Here is a 19167-nt window from a genome sequence, read left to right on the forward strand (position 1 = left end):
GGCACCAAACTGGCCATACAGGGGGCCCAGAGGAACAGAGGAACCTGCCACCTGGGCAAATGAACGCCCAGTTTTCAGGCCACCTAAGAGGTTTGCCTCTTCCTGCATGCCCAAGATGGGATTCGGGACTGTGGGGGAAGGGTCAGACCCCCGCTGAGATGAGCCCATGGGCTCTGACGGAGCAGCACACATCCCCCCACTCCCACCCTCTATCCCTCCCCCAACAGGTGCCTTGCTCCCAACCACCTCCGCAGATGGAGACATAGCCACACCCCCCACAGCGGCGGGGGCCTGAGAGGAAGCCACTTCCATTCCCCGTGCCATATCCTGCTCCTGCCGCTGGGACCCCTCCAGTTCCCTGATGAAGTTCAAGGCCGGGCATTCTCCCCTTAGTTCCCCCATAGGGGACTCCCCCCAACTTGTCTGTCCACCCGGTAAAGCTCCACTGGAGGATTCCGGGGTATCCAAGGCAGTAGCCACCAGAGGAGCCCCCGAGACCCCCAAAGCCCCTACCTGACCCAGAGGAGCAGGAGACTTGGTCACCAAGGCCCGGGGTGTCCCCACCTCCTCAGTACATTCTTTCACAACCTCCGGGGTCACCGCAAGTGGCACTGCCGGTTCACGGAGGTCACTTCCGGCCACACCTCCGGAAACAAGAAGTGACACATCCACCTCCCCGCCCCCACCCTCCCTGGTGTCTGCAGAGGATGTTTGTCCAAGGTGTTTTTTCTGAACACAGTCCGCACTTGCAGGCACCTCCCCCTCACTACATGCAGCCACGGCGGGGGCAGCCATTACGGCCGGCACCCTTCGCACTGTCTCAGATGTTGCGGGCTCGACCGGGGCCACTGGGGGGGCCCGCACAGCATGGCCCCTAGCAAGGACCACCACCAGCTTCCTTCCATGCTGTTCCATGCGACTTGCCTCTCCCCCGGAGCTTCCCTGTGCATCATGGGGTTCCCTACCTGGATCTATCAGCTTCACAGCCTCTGGCTGAGCAGGTGAAACAACAGGGATCCGGGGACCCTCCGCACTTACGGCTCCGGGGGCCACGTTCGGCCGGCTGGTCTCCACCTCGGGGGGCTGGTCTTCTTCACCCATTGAGATTACTTCCTCCAACGGGGTTCGCAGCTTCTCCTCCGATTCCAGCAACACTCTCTGGTAAGAGCCTCTCCTCCTGGCTGCCTGGGATCCTTCCTGGCTCGCCCTCAGGAGTTCATTTTTTATTTCAGAGAGGAAGCCCCTCTCACCAACACCGCGTTCGCAGAGACCGCCCAGCAACCGCCACAGGTCCCTGCATTCATGTTTCAGGCCCTCAATGGCCTCCCGGTATTCCCCTCTTCTGCTACTGGCTGAGCGGTCTCTGCGATTTCGCAGGTCTGCCAGTCTCTCGGACTTCAGCACGTAGGCCAACGTGGCTTTCTGGATAAGGACTTTCACCCTTGTCCGGCGCTTCTGCATCCTCCCCGGGTCCTCTCCCGGCTGGGCCCGGGTCCAATCCAGCAGCTCAAACTGCGTTTGCAGGAACAATCTCTCCTCCCTGGAGAGGTCTTTCACTCCAGGGGGATGAACCGAGGGCCCAGGCCGGGAAGAGGGCCCCGGACCTGGGCTGGCCGACGCCATCAGCTCCCTCTCCTCCTCCACCACTCTGGAAGCTCTCACAGTCACAGGACAGGTCAGAGCACGCAGCCAGAACACACAAGCTCCTACAACTGACTGCAAGCTCTATTTAAAAAGATCAAGATAGCTAGCTATATAGGTGGCTATAGCGGTGTATACTGGGTTCAGGGCACGCAGACAGCACGCACAATCTCCTACAACTGACTGCAAGCTCTATTTAAAAAGAGCAAGATAGCTAGCTATATAGGTGGATATAGCAGTGTATACTGGGTTCAGGGAACGCAGACAGCACGCACAATCTCCTACAACTGACTGCAAGCTCTATTTAAAAAGAGCAAGATGGCTAGCTATATAGGTGGATATAGCAGTGTATACTGTGGTTAGGGCATGCAGACAGCATGCACAATCTCCTACAACTGACTGCAAGCTCTATTTAAAAAGAGCAAGATAGCTAGCTATATAGGTGGATATAGCGGTGTATACTGGGTTCAGGGCACGCAGACAGCACGCACAATCTCCTACAACTGACCGCAAGCTCTATTTAAAAAAGAGCAAGATAGCTAGCTATATAGGTGGATATAGCGGTGTATACTGGGTTCAGGGCACGCAGACAGCACGCACAATCTCCTACAACTGACTGCAAGCTCTATTTAAAAAGAGCAAGATAGCTAGCTATATAGGTGGCTATAGCGGTGTATACTAGGTTCAGGGCACGCAGACAGCACGCACAATCTCCCACAACTGACTGCAAGCTCTATTTAAAAAGAGCAATATAGCTAGCTATATAGGTGGATATAACGGTGTATACTGTGGTCAGGGCACGCAGACAGCACAATCTTCTACAACTGACTGCAAGCTCTATTTAAAAAGAGCAAGATAGCTAGCTATATAGGTGGCTATAGCGGTGTATACTGGGTTCAGGGCACGCAGACAGCACGCACAATCTCCTACAACTGACTGCAAGCTCTAATTAAAAAGAGCAAGATAGCTAGCTATATAGGTGGATATAGCGGTGTATACTGGGTTCAGGGCACGCAGACAGCACGCACAATCTCCTACAACTGACTGCAAGCTCTATTTAAAAAGAGCAAGATAGCTAGCTATATAGGTGGATATAGCAGTGTATACTGTGGTCAGGGCATGCAGACAGAACAATCTCCTACAACTGACTGCAAGCTCTATTTAAAAAGAGCAAGATAGCTAGCTATATAGGTGGATATAGCGGTGTATACTGGGTTCAGGGCACGCAGACAGCACGCACAATCTCCTATAACTGACTGCAAGCTCTATTTAAAAAGAGCAAGATAGCTAGCTATATAGTTGGATATAGCGGTGTATACTGGGTTCAGGGCACGCAGACAGCAAGCACTACAGAAGAGCAAGAACGCAAAATCGGCCGATAACGAACGGTGTATACTGTGTTGAAGGTACACAAAACACCCACTAACTCCTACAGATGCCAACACACTACACAAGGCCGCCGCGCTGGTGCCTTATATAGTGTGGGGCGTGTACTACACAGCCTGAGCTATTTTTGGCCACAGGCATCCTGCCTGTGGCCAATCATGGCTCTCCTCGCTGCCGGCGCTGTGATTGGCCAAGCATGCGGGGTCACAGTGCATGCTTGGCCAATCATGAGCCAGCAATGCACTGCGATGGCGCAGTGCATTGTGGGCCGTGAGCGCTACGCGAATTTGGCGTGAATGGCCCATAACGTTCGGAATTCGCCGGACGGGCAAACATCCGAGTCGAACGTATGAACACTGAGGTGTGGAAATGCCATGCTATTGTGCAGCCCCTGAAAGTTTTGGGGGGCCACACTTGTGGCCTTCCATAATTTTCAGGTTGAACATCACTGCATTAAGGCAATCCATTATTTATGAATTGGATGTCAAAACACCTCAATGAACCAAAAAACACATATGACCCTTTTTTGGAATGGAGTGCACCTCAATGCATGGAGTATGTGTTGTAAGGTACTGTTATGCTAGGGTGACTAGACATCCTCTGATTGAGGACACTGTCCGCCCCGGGTGTCAGCTCTAATTTGAAGTGCCGGGTGCCGCCGTCACAAAGTCCTGCCTCCTGGTTTGACAGCACACTTGTCCAATGTCGGGACAAGTGCTGTCTGCCATAGGTGGGAGCTGATTTAGGAGGCAGGACTTCTGTGATGGCAGGCACCCAGCAATTCAAATTAAAGGGGTTGTAAAGGTTCAGGGTTTTAAAAAAATGAAAAACATACATGTCATACTTACCTCCTCTGTGTAAGGGTTTTGCACAAAGTGGCCCTGATCCTCCTCTTCTGGGGTCCATGGCGTTCCATTCTCCTCCTCTTCTCTAGTGTCCCGTCGGAGAAACACTCTCCTTCGTTACACACGTGCGGGTGCACTCCTGTGTCCCGCTGCTGCGTCCATAGACACAGACAGCAGGACTCGGCAGTGCCCCCCCCCCCACGATGCCTGCTTTATTGGATTTGATTGACAGCAGTGTGGGCCAATGGCTGCGCTGCTATCAATCTATCCAATCAGGACACAAGACACTGGCCGGAGCTGGTGTGCTTGCTCCGTTGCAGGAAACACAGGGCTACTGAATGACAGAATGTTTTTCATCTTAATGCATAGAATGCATTAAGGTGAAAAACCTTGAGGGTTTACAACCCCTTTAAAGCTGACACAACAGGAGGCTGGCTCTCATCTTCCTCTCTGATCCCCTGCACAGTTGAGGCTGCACTCCTGAGCACAGATGAGGTTGTATTCCTGGGCACAGGTGAGGCTTCATTGCTGGGCACTGGTGAGGCCGCATAGAAGGGCACTGGTCAGGCTGCATAGATGGGAATAGTTGGACCCTGCATTTTTTATGTAGCGCACTGCTGAGCCCTACATTCTTTATGTAGCGCACTTCTGAGCCCTGCATTCTTTATGTAGCGCACTCCTAAGCCCTGCATTCTTTATTTAGTGCACTCCTGAGCCCTGCATTAGCTACTTAGCCCTATATTCTTTATGTAGCATGCTCCTTAGCCCTGCCTTCTTTATGTAGCATGCTCCTTAGCCCTGCATTCTTTATGTAATGCACTCCTGAACCCTGCATTCATTTTTTCTCTATCTTATCTTCCTAGCATTTGGTAGTCATATCTCAAAAATTCTAAGTAGTATCTTTTTTTAATCTTTATTTATAAATGAAATGTGAGAAATAACGTATATATCATACATTGATTCCATAAACACATACACTGCATATATAATTTGAGGAAAACATGCCTATAAAATAGTTTACCGTTTGCTAATAAAAAAAAATGTGTCCGTGTATTTAATTATAAAAATTTGGTCACCGTATGTTATGCATTTGTGTTGGCTGCTACTGCATTAAGTTTTTGGGTGTATTCACAAGAAATCATACATTGCTGAATTTATACAATTCAATACCATAGTACAAAATGTCTTAATGTACCCCTTAGATAATCTGTTTTACCCAAACTGGAATATCTGCACCATCTAATATGCCAACTTGTTTAGCACTTGTATTTTGACTTATTATAATGGATAAACTACCCCTTTTCAAAAGTGCCAAAATATGTTATTTTTGCATATAAACTTACATTTCCATAGACAAGGACATCAATTCTAATGCCAAAGGCCTTGATCAAAGTTCGAAACTCTGTGCCATCTAAACTCATGAAGTATCGAGCAAACCTAAAACACATGGTAAAGCATTATTTGATAGGTTAGTGTGAAGTAATCTCTGCCTCCCAACTTGGAAGTACAAGAGAATCCTGAAGAAAGTATAACCTTAAAAAAACATTTTCAGAAATCTGCCCCATGTCCTTTATTATCAATAAAATATAAAAGAAATTCAGCATTCTGAAATTCAAACACCACCTTAGGGTGACTTTTGAATTTCTGAATGCTAGAAAGTTTTATTATAATCTAATCTGGATGCTGGATCACTGCTCTCACAGGCCCTTACCCTAAGGTATAATTCACAGGTTAAAGTTGGGGGCTTCAGGGGGGAAAACATATGGCTTTCTTGCCACCATAAAGTCTTTCATCTGGGGGCTTCATCACGGCTATCTCTTACCATACACCACTACCTAGTAACTCCTCCTCCACTTCATATACCATAGCCAGCCCAAACTCACTAGAAACAGGGCAGTAACACAAGAATGAGCGGGGCATTAGATTCGGATTTTCTAAAGCCGCGTACACACGTAGCGGTATGTCCGACGTACTTAGTCTGGCGGACTTCCCGCCAGACTGTCCGTCGGACTTTCCGAACGGGCTACTTGCCCACACACGGCACTTTTTGAGCAGACTAATACGGCGTACTAAGTCCGCCGTACTATCCGCCCTACTTTTGAAATGAACGGACTCGCCCACACACGCGGCGGAAAGTCCGCTCATTTCGAGCACGTCTCCAGGTAGGCGGGGCCCACGAAGGAGACGTCGCTGGCCCCGCCGCCTGGTATGGACTTAAAGGGGAACCCCAACACTGAAAAAAATCGGCATGGGGGTCCCCCCAAGTCCATAACAGACCCTTGTCCGAGCACGCTACCCGGCCGGCCAGGAAAGGGGGGCGAGTGAGCGCCCCCCCCCTCCTGAGCCGTACCACCGCGCGGCCCCCCCACCCCAAAGCACCTTGTCCCCATGTTGATGAGGACAAGGGCCTCTTCCCGACAACCCTGGCCGTTGGTTGTCGGGGTCTGCGGGCGGGGGGCTTATCGGAATCCGGGAGCCCCCTTTAATAAGGGGACCCCTGGATACCGGCCCCCCACCCTATGTGAATGAGTATGGGGTACAATGTACCCCTACCCATTCACCTGTAAAATAAAAGTACAAAAAAAACACAGCACACGAGATAAAATACTTTATTGCACAGCTTCGGGGGTCTTCCGTCTTCGGGGGTCTTCTCGCCGGACTCCTCCGCTATCTTCTTGTAGCTCTTTTGCTAGCGGAGGAGTCCGGCTTTCTTCCTCGCCGCCGGCCTCTTCTTCCGACTTCGGGGGTCTTGTCCCCCTCTTCGGTTCTTCTGCCGGGCCACCACGCCTTCTTATAGCTCTTTTACAGGCGGTGGCCCGGTCTTCTGTCGCCGCCGCCGCCTTCCGTTCTTCTTCTTCTTCTTCTTCTTCTCCTTCTTCTCCTGGAGATGTTTACTCGACGATCTCTCCGGCCGCAATGCCAGGGACGCGCTGCGCTGCTACTTATATAGGGACAAGGGGCGGTGTCACATGGGTTTATGTCACATGGGTTGGTGTCACATGGTGACCCCGCCCCCTTACGATGTCACAGTCCCGGAGGATGCCAAGGGACAAGGGGCGGTGTCACATGGGTTTATGTCACATGGGTTGGTCACATGGGTTGATCTCACATGGCGACAGTCCCAGCATCCTCCGGGATCGTCGAGTCAACATCTCCTGGAGAAGAAGAAGAAGAAGAAGAAGAACGGAAGGCGGCGGCGGCGACAAAAGACCGGGCCACCGCCTGTAAAAGAGCTATAAGAAGGCGCGGTGGCCCGGCAGAAGAACCGAAGAGGGGGACAAGACCCCCGAAGTCGGAAGAAGAGGCCGGCGGCGAGGAAGAAAGCCGGACTCCTCCGCTAGCAAAAGAGCTACAAGAAGATAGCGGAGGAGTTCGGCGAGAAGACCCCCGAAGACAGAAGACCCCTGGAGCTGTGCAATAAAGTATTTTATCTCGTGTGTTGTGTTTTTTTTTTGTACTTTTATTTTACAGGTGAATGTGTAGGGGTACATTGTACCCCATACTCATTCACATAGGGTGGGGGGCCGGTATCCGGGGGCCCCCTTATTAAAGGAGGCTCCCGGATTCCGATAAGACCCAACGGCCAGGGTTGTCGGGAAGAGGCCCTTGTCCTCATCAACATGGGGACAAGGTGCTTTGGGGTGGGGGGGTGCGGCCCCCCCTTCCCCAAGGCACCCCCCATGTTGAGGGCACGCGGCCTGGTACGGCTCAGGAGGGGGGGGGGCGCTCGCTCGCCCCCCTTTCCTGGCCAGCCGGGAAGCGTGCTCGGACAAGGGTCTGTTGTGGACTTGGGGGGGACCCCCACGCCAATTTTTTTTCGGCGTTGGTGTTCTCCTTTAAGTCCATGCCAGGCGGCGGGGCCGGCGGCGTCTCCTTCGCGGGCCCCGCCTACCTGGAGACCCGCTCAAAATGAGCAGACTTTTCTCCGGGCGGGAAAAGTCTGCTCATTTCAAAAGTACGGCGGACTGCCATACACACGGCCGGATTGTCCGCCGAAATGCGAGTCTGGCGGGAAGATTGGAGTGCAACACGGCATTCTAAGTCCGCCGTACTTTCGGGTCAAAAAAGTATGCCGGAGGCTACACACGGGCTGATTGTTTGGCGGACTTGAGTTTGCCGGACTTTTTTACCAGATTGTTTGATCGTGTGTACGCGGCAAAAGGGTCACTAAAATTGTCATCTGGCACCCAGGTCTTTGCTGCGTTCACTAAAGCCTCATACACACAATAGGACTTTGTACAAACTTTCCCTTGGATTTTTGTACAAAGGGCGTCGGCCCTGAACTTGTATTGCATACACACAGCAGGACTTTTTCTACCAACTTTCACCAAATTATGTGTTTTTTCTGCTCTTTACCGCCACCTTTGGTCAACTTCTGTATTGTTGACTGATCTTTTGCATTGGTTCTGAGCATGCCTGTTTGTACTTTGTACAAAAGTCCTATGGTTTTTTGTACACACGATCAGACTTTACTCCATCGGACTTTTGTTGCCAGAAAGTTTGTCCATTCGCACAGCCAACAAAAGTCTGATGAAAACCAAAAAAGTTTGTCCGATGGAGCGTACACACGGTCGGATGTTGCTCCAAAACAGCTAATTTGCATGTTTGTTGTCAAAAAGTCTGATCGTGTGTATGGGTCTTAACACTGACCTAACTGGTCTTCTTTAAACTGTTCCAAGTAGTAAATAACAGTGCAGATTTATCTGGTATCTGCCTATGTAAATATTTTCAAACACAGTCAAAACTCCTAAACCCTGAAGAAGTGGGAGTGTTTTGGACCCCAGAAACATTATAGATTTTTTTCTGCTATGAATCAATCTTATCATTAAAAAAATCCTTATTTCCCATGTGTATGATTGTACATGAATAGAAACGATGCTTAATTTCAATCCCATCTGTGTCTACACCCCATAAAAGCCACTCACCAGAGCACTGGGCGCATGGCAAGATTATGTTTTAATATCAATTCGAACAAAATGGGGGAGAAAAGTACAGATGCTGTCAGGTCACCTTGAGGCAAGGTGACAGATGCACACCGTAGGGATCAGGAGTGCACCACAAGGTTGTGGACCCTACGGCTGACTGCTGCAGATGGGGGACAGATCCCACTGGGGTTAGAGCATAAGATTCCCTGAGGCGCGGAGTCTAAGAGCCAGCAGGTGTTCACCAGCGCCTCTAGTGGTGAGGATGGACTTGGCTGCAACTGGCTCCAGGTCGCGACCCCCAGGGTCCCCCAGCTCACACCCACAGTAGGCAACAGGAGGATAGGGATAGTGAGGGACAAAGCCAAGGTCGACGCCACAAGCAGACAGGAATAGTCAGGGACACTCCAAAAGGTCAGGATCACAGGCTAACAGGGATAGTCAAGGACACGCCAAAGTCGGTAACAGAACAACAGAAGAGCACATGGCAGGTAACAGGAAGCTAACACACAAAGGAATACACAATGGTTGATCAGCACTGTTGGCTTGCAGTGCACAGGTTAATATAAGGTTCCCTGATAGGGCCTGGGGTGGAGCCATGCTTAGAGGAGAGGTTAAAAAAGCAACCAGGTGTTAGTGGCTGGCCTCTTAGTCTGAACACATAAGGGGAGGTAAGCAAACAGGAAGATCACTGCATAACCGCGACAGTACCCTCCCTCTTACGAAGGCCTCCCCCTCCCCCGCCTGGGTCCAGGCTTAAAGGGAAACTCCAGATGGAACCTCCTCAACAGACTAGGAGCAAAGACCTCAGATGCAGTGATCCAAGACCTCTCCTCAGGGCCAAACCCTTTCCAATGTACGAGGTACTGAAGAATGCCTTTATGGAGCCGGGAATCCAAAACTTGACTAACCTCGTATTTTAGATTATCCTCAGAGACTGGAACCAAGGTAGGGAGAAGACGAGAGGACTTGAGGACTAATGGCTTCTTAGGAATGGGTAAGGGCATGAGAAGATCCGGAGCCTGAGCAGGGTCCCCCAGACCCTTAAAGATGAGCTGGGCATCCATAACAGGACCACCCGACTGGGCAGAGGTCAGTGGATCCCTGAGGTCAGGTTGATTAGAAGGTGACATGTCACAAGAGTCAAGCTGGATAGCTGAAACACAAACAGAATGCAGAGAATCCTGAGAAAAAGATTGAAAACCCCTCCTGGCCGAATGAGGTATTCTATCCAAAGGATGGATTGAGCCTCTTAAACGGGTTTGAATGGACATAGTAGCAGTAGGGTGAGGCCAGGTCACAGAAGGTCCTGAACAAGAAGCAGGAAGCTCATTGGACATGGGCTGGACTGGCATAACTGGTGCAGAGGCCGACCGAATAGTATTGTCGGGTGTAGTGACCATCTCAATCGCATCACAGGGCATAGCAACTGTGGAACTTGCAGACAAGTTAGCCTGGCTGTGCATCCAAGGGAGATTAGGGATAGGCAAAGGTAAATGGTTATGCGAACTGGAGTGAATGATCGACTCAGGTTCATAGGTGGGCCCCTCATCCAGAGTACCACATGACCTAGAGAGTGCATCAGTCCGACTATTGCAGGACGCATCTCAGAGATCGCTATATACAGCGGGAAGAGCAGAAGATACTGGGTTGGTGGTAACAGGAAGTTTCTCCTTTGGGGTACCCTTGAGTAGGCAGGAAGAGGAACAGGAGGAACCCCAAGCCAGGATCTGTCCAGCAGACCAGTCAACGTGTGGAGAATGGAGCCATAACTAAGGAAGACCTATAAGACAAGGAAGGATATCCACTCCTGGTGGAGTGTCCCTACTGACATCTTAACAGGAAGAGTCTGGAAGTGGATAGGGCCCCCTGGGACAACCGTGCTATCAATCGCCAAGACCACCAATGGCGTTGTAAGGGGCAAAAGGGTAAGTCTCATGGAGGATGCAGTTTCCCAATCCATGAAGTTAGCAGCGGTTCCGGAATCCAGATGTGCTGAGACCGAACGAGAGGAAGCACTGACATGAAGCAACACAGAAAGGAGAAGACGAAGGTGATATTTTAGGGTCGAATACTCCACCTTCCAGATGTATTAGCCCTGAGCGTTTTTCCAGACGAAGAGAACAAGTGTCACGGAAATGACCTTTGGCCCCACAATAGAGGCATAGGCCCAGAGTTATGCGCCTAGCACGTTCTTCGGGAGATAACTTAGTCCAGCCCAACTGCATAGGTTCCTTGGTAGGCAGGGGGTGCTCCTTGGATCGAAGAGAAGGGACTGGGGGCTCAGGCTGCCTAAAGAATGGGGAGTGCTGGCGTCTTTTTTCCAGGGCCCTCTCCTGAAAGCGAATATTGATCTGGTTACACAAGGTGATGACACTGTCCAGATCAGCAGGAAGGGATCTTCCTGCTAATTCATCCTTCACTCTATCAGAGAGGCCATGTAAAAAGGTTGCAACTAGGGCCTCATTATTCCAACTCAATTCAGCTGTGAGGATACGGAACTGAAGAGCATACTGTCCCACAGACCTGGACTCTTGACGGAGACGTAAAAGAGCGCTAGCCGCTGAGGAGACACGACCCGGTTCCTCTAAGATATTCCGAAAATGTTTCAAGAAATCAGACAGGCTAAAAACCACTGGATCATTCAGTTCCCACAGAGGGGCAGCCCAAGCTAGCGCCTCGCTGGACAGGAGGGATATGATATATGCTACTTCGGACAGGAAGTTTTGGGGCTGAAGTTCAAAATGAATTGTGCACTGGCTAAGGAACCCCCTGCAAGCCTTGGAGTCCCCAGAGAAACGGGACGGAGCTGGCAGTAATAATGCATGCGTGGATGCGACTGGTGCGATAGGTGCAGCTGCTGACTGTACTTGAGGCTGCAGGTTCGGGGTTCCCAGGGAAGCCTGTAGCTGCTCAAAGCGGGAAGCCAGATCTTGAAGGAATCGCATCACCTGGGTCTGATGCAATTCTTGGGTCTCAAGTCTGCGAACTAAGCCCTGCAACGAATCAACTGTAGGAAGCGGCATGTCAGCCGGGTCCATGGCTGATCAAACTATCAGGTCACCTTGTGGTGAGGTGACAGATGCACACCCTAGGGATCAGGAGTGCACCGCAAGGTTGTGGACCCTACAGCTGACTGCTGCAGATGGGGGACAGATCCCACTGGGGTTAGAGCGTAAGATTCCCTGGGGTGCGGAGTCTAAGAGCCAGCAGGTGTTCACCAGCGCCTCTAGTAATGGGGATGTACTTGGTTGCAACTGGCTCCAGGTCGCGACCCCCAGGGTCCCCCAGCTCACACCCACAGTAGGCAACAGGAGGATAGGGATAGTGAGGGACAAAGCCAAGGTCGGCACCACAAGCAGACAGGCATAGTCAGGGACACGCCAAAAGGTCAGGATCACAAGCAAACAGGGATAGTCAAGGACATGCCAAAGTCGGTAATGGAACAACAGAAGAGCACACGGCAGGTAACAGGAAGCTAACACACAAAGGAATACACAATGGTCGATCAGCACTGTTGGCTTGCAGTGCACAGGTTAATATAAGGTTTCCTGATAGGGCCTGGGGTGGAGCCATGCTTAGAGGAGAGGTTATAAAAACCACCAGGTGGAAGTGGCTGGCCTCTTAGTCTGAACACATGAGGGGAGGTAAGCAAACAGGAAGATCACTGCATAACCATGACAGATGCTTTATATTTAACGTTTAAAAAGTTTTATTGTGAATTGCAAATATAGATATAGATCTAACAAGCCAATATCCATATTGTAAAAGCTGCATAGTACTTTACAGGGTATGCAGGGATGAACACAGAGAGATCAGCAGCTCACAAAACCAAAATAGATTATAAACCAAGTAGCAAACTAATCCATCTGGACTATAGTTGCAGTGACTACATCCGACTACACTGCAGAGCATCCATAAAAATCTTAGCTCAGGCATACCATAATTATTGCAAATCTCAACAATCCACATAATAGGGGATCCCTTGCATACATAAGAAATTGGAATACTTTATACATTTGTAACAATATCCAAAGAAATCAAAGGAGATACAGCCCAAGGATGAGCAACAGGAAGAAATCAAAGAGAGAAAGGGGAAAAAAGAAGAAAGTAAAAAAAGGGGGAGGAGACCTAGGACTCACAGAAGACACCAATCTTTTGGAATAATCCATAGTTTGGAAAACAACAAAGGATTCGCCCTGGGACACTGAGTGGTAAGTATGGGGGGGCCTACAACCCCTCCTACCCTGTGCCTTTATAACTAATACTGTGCTATATTGCCAAACATATATATTTTTGTTCATCCTAGGTACATTGTTACACACATCCACCCCTGAAGAGCGAGCTGGATCTCACGAAACTAGTCGGGTAGTATGATGACCGTGTACCATGTACCACTTCTACATCTATGTACCAATACTCCTTGTTTATGTATTTTTTTAATTGGCAACCGTTGGTGTTATTTATCCGTGTAAACAATTGTATTTGAATAAACCATATACTATATTTACTACTGTTATGTTTACTGGCGGAAACAGTACCCACTTCATTTAAAGTCCCAGGGCGAATCCTTTGTTGTTTTCTATATGTTACAGGGATGGAAGTGTGTCACTGGGGACACCAGACCTTTTCCTTTTTCCCTTTATATAGTTTGCCCATGGTTCCCAGGTTTGTTGAAACAGGGCCTGTTTGTCAATTATTATACTAGCTACCTTCTCATGTATCATGATCCAGCACATCTTATGCTTCATCAATGAACAGATACAGTAGGTGACTTCCACGCTCCTGCAATAGTGATTTTAGCTGCCAATAGCATAAAATAAACAAATCGCTTCATAAGGTTCAGCATACCCTCTGGAAAATCATTCAGTAGAGCAATAGAAGGCTGTTTAACCGCAACACCCGTTAGTTTGCAAACGATGGAGAAACTTTATTCCAGTAGCTCCTGATTCAGGGGTATTCGTAAAGAAAACCCTCTAAAGCAATCTGCTGATGTTGACAGGGATCTGTCTAGATGAGCAGGGACCAAATACCACCTCATTAATACTTTAATACTCTCCTATATTAAAGAGAGGGTCAGTATTTCCTTGAAAGAAACCCGAAGCCTGGAATACCAGGTCTCGGGTTCCAGTGCACGATCCAGATCTCTCTCCCATGTCAGCATTTATGGGTGTTTTGAATGTAAGGCAAGCAAGGATACATAAGCTATGGAGATGCCACCCCTGGAGCCCTGATCTTTATTACACCATTGTTCATAAGCTGTTATGGATGGAGGTCCTGGTGATGATCGAAAGTTAGATAAAAAAGGACCAATTTGGAAAAATGAAACATTCGGTAGGGACAACTCTAAAGCGGTAGTGCAATGGGATAGGGCGACGGGCCCTCTATGCATAAAAACATGTCCTATACAGTAGGGGCCCTTATCCGTCCAGCATTTAAAAGCTCTGATTTCCATGCGGGGGGTGGGGGTGGCCAGCTTATGGAATAAGTGATCTAAACAGGGAAGTCAGAAACCAACTTTGGATTATTGAGAACGCGATCCCAAACCGCAAAGGAGTGAGAAAGCATAGGGGCCATAATGGGAGGTCTAGCTTTAGAAGGGTGTCACAGCAGGAAATTGATAGTATGGGACGGAATAGCTTGTCTTTCTATAGTCACCCATTTAGGGCATTCCTGCCACGAATTTCCCTACCGATAATTGCAAGAGCTGCACCGCTTTATAATATGTCTGGAACGCCCAGCCCTCCCTTGGTTTTTGGCATATATAGGGTGACACGGGCAATCTAAATGTGAATAAAGGGCACTTATGTTCCTGTGTAACGCAAGTCACTCCTTTAATGCCTGGATTTTCTCGGATGGCCAGCGCTTACTTATCACAATAGAAAAGAGCAAAAGGGACAAGGGACACCCTTGACGAGTACCTCGGATGATCTCGATGGGATCAGAGTGATATCCTACGAGCTTAATTCTGATCTGTGGATGAAAGTATAGAGCTTCCATAATGCAAAGAAATGGCGGACCATAGTTTCATAGTTAGTAAGGTTGAATAAAGACACCAGTCCATCCAGTTCAACCTGAGTGAAGGTCTACAATTGTCCCTATCCCTGTACATTGCACACTCATATCGGTCCCTACCCTCAAGGAGCCCACAACTAAAGGTCCCCATTCATATACTAGGGCTAGTTTTGCAAAGAAGCCAATTAGCCTACATGCATGTTTTTGGATTGTGGGAGAAAACCAGAGTACCCGGAGGAAACCCACGCAGGCACAGGGAGAACATGCAAACTCCAGGCAGGTAGTGTCGTGGTTGGGATTCAAACCAGTGATGCTTCTTACTGCTAGGTGAGAGTGCTAACCACTACACCACTGTGCCGCCATCAAGGCCCCAAGGGTTACAAACCCCAAACATATAGGTCCAGGAGACTGAATCAAAGGCCTTCTGTAGGTGTAATAACAATAGACCCTCTTGTGGCATGCTCCCTGTCCAATTTGCTTGCATAAGGGAAACAATATTGATGACTTTTCTGATCTGATCTGGACCCTGCCTGCCAGGAGGAAGCCCTCCTGGTCCTTATGTACATAATGTGGGAAAAAAGATGATAAGCCGCTCACAAGCACTTTGGTAAATAATTTTTTTAATCATAAGAGTTATAGGGCCATAGTTCCTTACCTCTCCAGGATCTGTATGCGGTTTTGTGACAGCTGAAGTGTAAGCTGAATGAGGATCCAAGGGAGCACCATCCTGCAGGGCATTAAAGAAACAGACCATATGGGGAATCAAGAGATCTTGAAACTTATGGTAATAAAGGGCCAGAAAACCATCCGGGCCTGGCGAAGAACCTACTTTTGTAGCCTTAATCACAAGCTTGACTTCCTGCATGGTAAAAGGGGCTTCCATTCATGACTTATGCATGGGGGAAAGCTTAGGAAGGTGAAGACTCTTCGTCTGGCCCCTAATCTATATTCCGGGCGCCAGATGCATGGTTTCCATTCTCCTCCCCACCAATCAGGAAGCAGGACCCGAGACCTGTTTCCTGATTGGCCAAAATGGCAAGCAATCCTATTGGACCATGACAAGGTGAGAGGGGGTGGAAGGAGATGAGGAGGCCCCCAGGGGAGACACAGGGGACGAAGCTGCCGCCCAGAGGGAAGCGCTGCCTCCGGGGCTCATCCACCGACCAATGGTTGTGTTGGTTGTGTACGGACCCGACCGACCCGTGGGGGTGGGTAATGTGGGTAACCCGACCAACTGGGGGGGTCGCTGTGTGTTCATTGTTTGAAACCCCCCACATATACCACCAGCCACCACTGGCTTTGTATAAGGTAGAATAAAAATTTCTGAAGCACTCTAAAACCTTGGATTTTGATTATGGGAACTGTCAGGGCAACACAGTTTCAGGATGGCTCTAATGCACATTTTTGGGTTCAATTTATGGGTAAGTAGGGAACCAATTTTGTCTTTGTACATACAAAAGGGCATGGAGGTCCAACAAACACTTTTTTCAGCTCACATTGTTGACTCCAATTTGAGCTCCAACCTTGTCTGATCTATTTGTTAAAGAACAGACGGAGTTAAAGATTGCTTGTTGATTTGGAGTAAAGACTGTAGTTTCCAATCAAGGGTTTGAATGCGTTCCTGTCGAGCCTTGTTAAACTGGGAGGATGTCTGGATGATTACCACGAATGGTCACCTTATGGGCAGCCCATACTGATACAGGGGAGACATCGTCTGTCAATTTATTCTGAAAGCATTGACGCAAACTCATCCGACTATCCTCACACCAACATTTATGAGATAACAAGAATTCATTGAGTCACCACTGAGATGCCCGGAGAGGGACTGAAAGAGACTCAAGTGAAACGGTTACCAGGGAATGATCAGACCATGCCACAGCTTTCACAGCAGCTTTAACAATACCAGAAATCAGGGTACAAGAAACAAAAAATGTGATCTATGTGGGAATAGGTTGCGTGAGGGGCAGAATAAAAGGTGTAATCGTGCGCAGAGGGGTAAAATTCATGTCACAAGTCAACTACGTCGAGAGCATGCAACATTTTAGCCACACGTATACCAGATTTCGGCAGCCGTTTGAGAGTAGCGTATGATGGGTTGAATGTGTCTAAAGTCAGTTCAAGGGCAAGGTTAGTATTTCCTCCACAAATAACTCAACCCTCCAGTTAAGGAGTCAGAGCTTGAATCAACCCCCAGGTTAGGGCAAAAAAAAATGGTCACACCACAATCCAGCAGGGTGCAAGGGTCAGGCAAAAGCCTGTAAATATGGGGTCCTGGCTTCAAAAGAGGGTGTATGGCAGCTTGGCAAAGCCAAAGCCTTAGTATGATATAACTGAAAATTTTTCAGGAACAGCAATAATTTAATACCAATACATCATGGCAAAAACACATCCCCTACCCTCAAGAAGATTCAATAACCACTCAGGATCAATGGGGGTGAGCCCAGCCCAAGCAGAACCAACTGTGATTGGGTAGGGGCACCCCCGGGAACCCCCAGATGGGGATGAGGAAACCAATTGCCACCCAAAAGGGGTGAGAAACTCAACATGAATAGTATGGCCAACAGATCAATGAATGTTCCTTAGAAACTTTATATGTGTGGCCCACACGGAGCACACAGTCTCAGAGTCAAAGGTAAAAAAATGAGTATTAGAAAAATTCTTGTCCCAAATGGAGCCACATTGTTAGCTTCAGGGGGGTCTAGAGTTGTCAGAGCGACCAGCTGAGACTTGGTGCCACAGGTTAAAAATAGGACGAGGAGGACCGCTAGCTTGATCAGAACCATTACGGGAAGAAGCCTTAGGATAGGAGCCATCTTGTGAAAGCAGATGCAAGCGTATTAACAGTTCCTCACCCTCCTGGAACGTGGAAAAGGAGTAATGTCGATTAGCATATCCGAGAGCTAGGTGAAAGGGAAACATCCATCTTTATTTGAGTGATTTGTGTATCAATTCCTGTAGCAAGGGTTTCAGAGCCCTATGCCTCGGGGCAGTGAAGAGTGAAACATCTCCACAGACTTGCACTGTGTGGACCAAAAAGGTAAGGGATGACATCTCCCTGAATTTTTGCATGACTAGTTCTTGGTCCTGTAATAATGAGGCTTGACAATGATATTTGGGCTCTATCCAAGTCTAGGCAATGCTCGGGCAGGTCTGGCAGAAACTCTGACAAAAATGTGCAGACTGTGGTATCAACATCAGTTACGGATTCAAGCAGCCCACAAATGCAAAAATTGTATCTGCGAGACCTGTTCTCCAAATCATCTATTTTAGCCAGGGGCTGTTCAAGCTGCTGTTGTAAGCTTTCAATACAGACAGTGCTCTGATTCGTGCGGACTACTGTGGCTTCCAGCTTATGTTCAACTGCATCAGTACTGGCATCCAGCCCCTATAAGTCAGCCTTGATAGTCATAGTAATCTGCTGCACTGCTCTGGTCAGGCCTTGCTCCAAAAGATCTGAGAATATAGTAAACAGAGTCTGGTGGCCAGCGTCTACTAAGGGAAGTGGGCTAGCAACAGGCTCTGAAATGTTAGAACAGGCTGGTGACTGCAATGGCTGCGAGGATAATAAATCATCTATCGTCCTCCAAATCAAGGATTCAGTAGAGGCTGGTGACTTGTGTTGCAGGGGGGATTTACTCACTGGAAATTGCAATCCAGGGTGCTTTGAGCTCAGGCCAGCAGGTCCAGGGCTTCTTCGCAATGTGGGGCTGTCTTGGTGGGAGACCTCTTGCCAGATGGTACCGAGGTACGTGTGGTTCGGGAGGGGTCTCAGCAATCAGTTCCCCCTGCCATCTGGTGAGGCTAGATGGTCTCACGGGGCAGGGCACCCAAAATCGCTGGGCAGTGTGTCTGCAGGGCCACCGCAGAAGGCTGTAAATGGCCAACTAGGTGTGCAGCTCCAGAGACAAGTGGCCATTTTGGAAGCTGTGCACATGCCCTCAATGCTTTATATTAAAGGATAGGGTAGAGGTGTGGTAGCTCATTCATCTATTTGAAGTAATTTCTTATTAAATATTTCATGAATACCTGACTAAAAGATAAAAATGTATTTTTGGAATGAACATATTAAAGAAAGAAAATTATGCAATACCATATTTTCTCGTCAAATCATTCATGTTAATAAAGCCTAAGTGCAGCAAAAATAAAAACCAGAAAAATCAACCTCACCATATCCCCACCAGAAGATTGTGCTCGCCTTCAATTCTTGGATCCTGTTTAATTCATAGAAGCTGTAATACAACTTCTATGAATGTAGCAGCTGGGCAGAAAAGGCAGACCTAGGCGGGCACTCTTGTTGAGAACCCCCACCACACCAGAAGAATATGGCAGCTGGGGTAGGGTGGGGAGGAGGTGAGGGC

General features: G+C 48.8%; 1 protein-coding gene across 2 annotated transcripts in view; it reads right to left on the minus strand.

Moving 5' to 3' along the window:
• The window catches only part of P2RX3 (purinergic receptor P2X 3), a 552515-nt gene that overhangs the window by 291783 nt on the left and 241565 nt on the right, over positions 1-19167 (minus strand). For both annotated transcript variants that reach the window (XM_077493185.1, XM_077493186.1), the window contains exon 9: positions 5216-5309. In XM_077493185.1, coding sequence (XP_077349311.1) covers positions 5216-5309 — 94 coding nt within the window. The remainder of the gene's footprint in view (positions 1-5215; positions 5310-19167) is intronic.

This window comes from Lithobates pipiens, unplaced genomic scaffold (assembly GCF_037356315.1).
Source record: "Lithobates pipiens isolate NorthernLeopardFrog02 unplaced genomic scaffold, aLitPip1_a1.2 Scaffold_19, whole genome shotgun sequence".
NCBI lineage: Eukaryota > Metazoa > Chordata > Amphibia > Anura > Ranidae > Lithobates > Lithobates pipiens.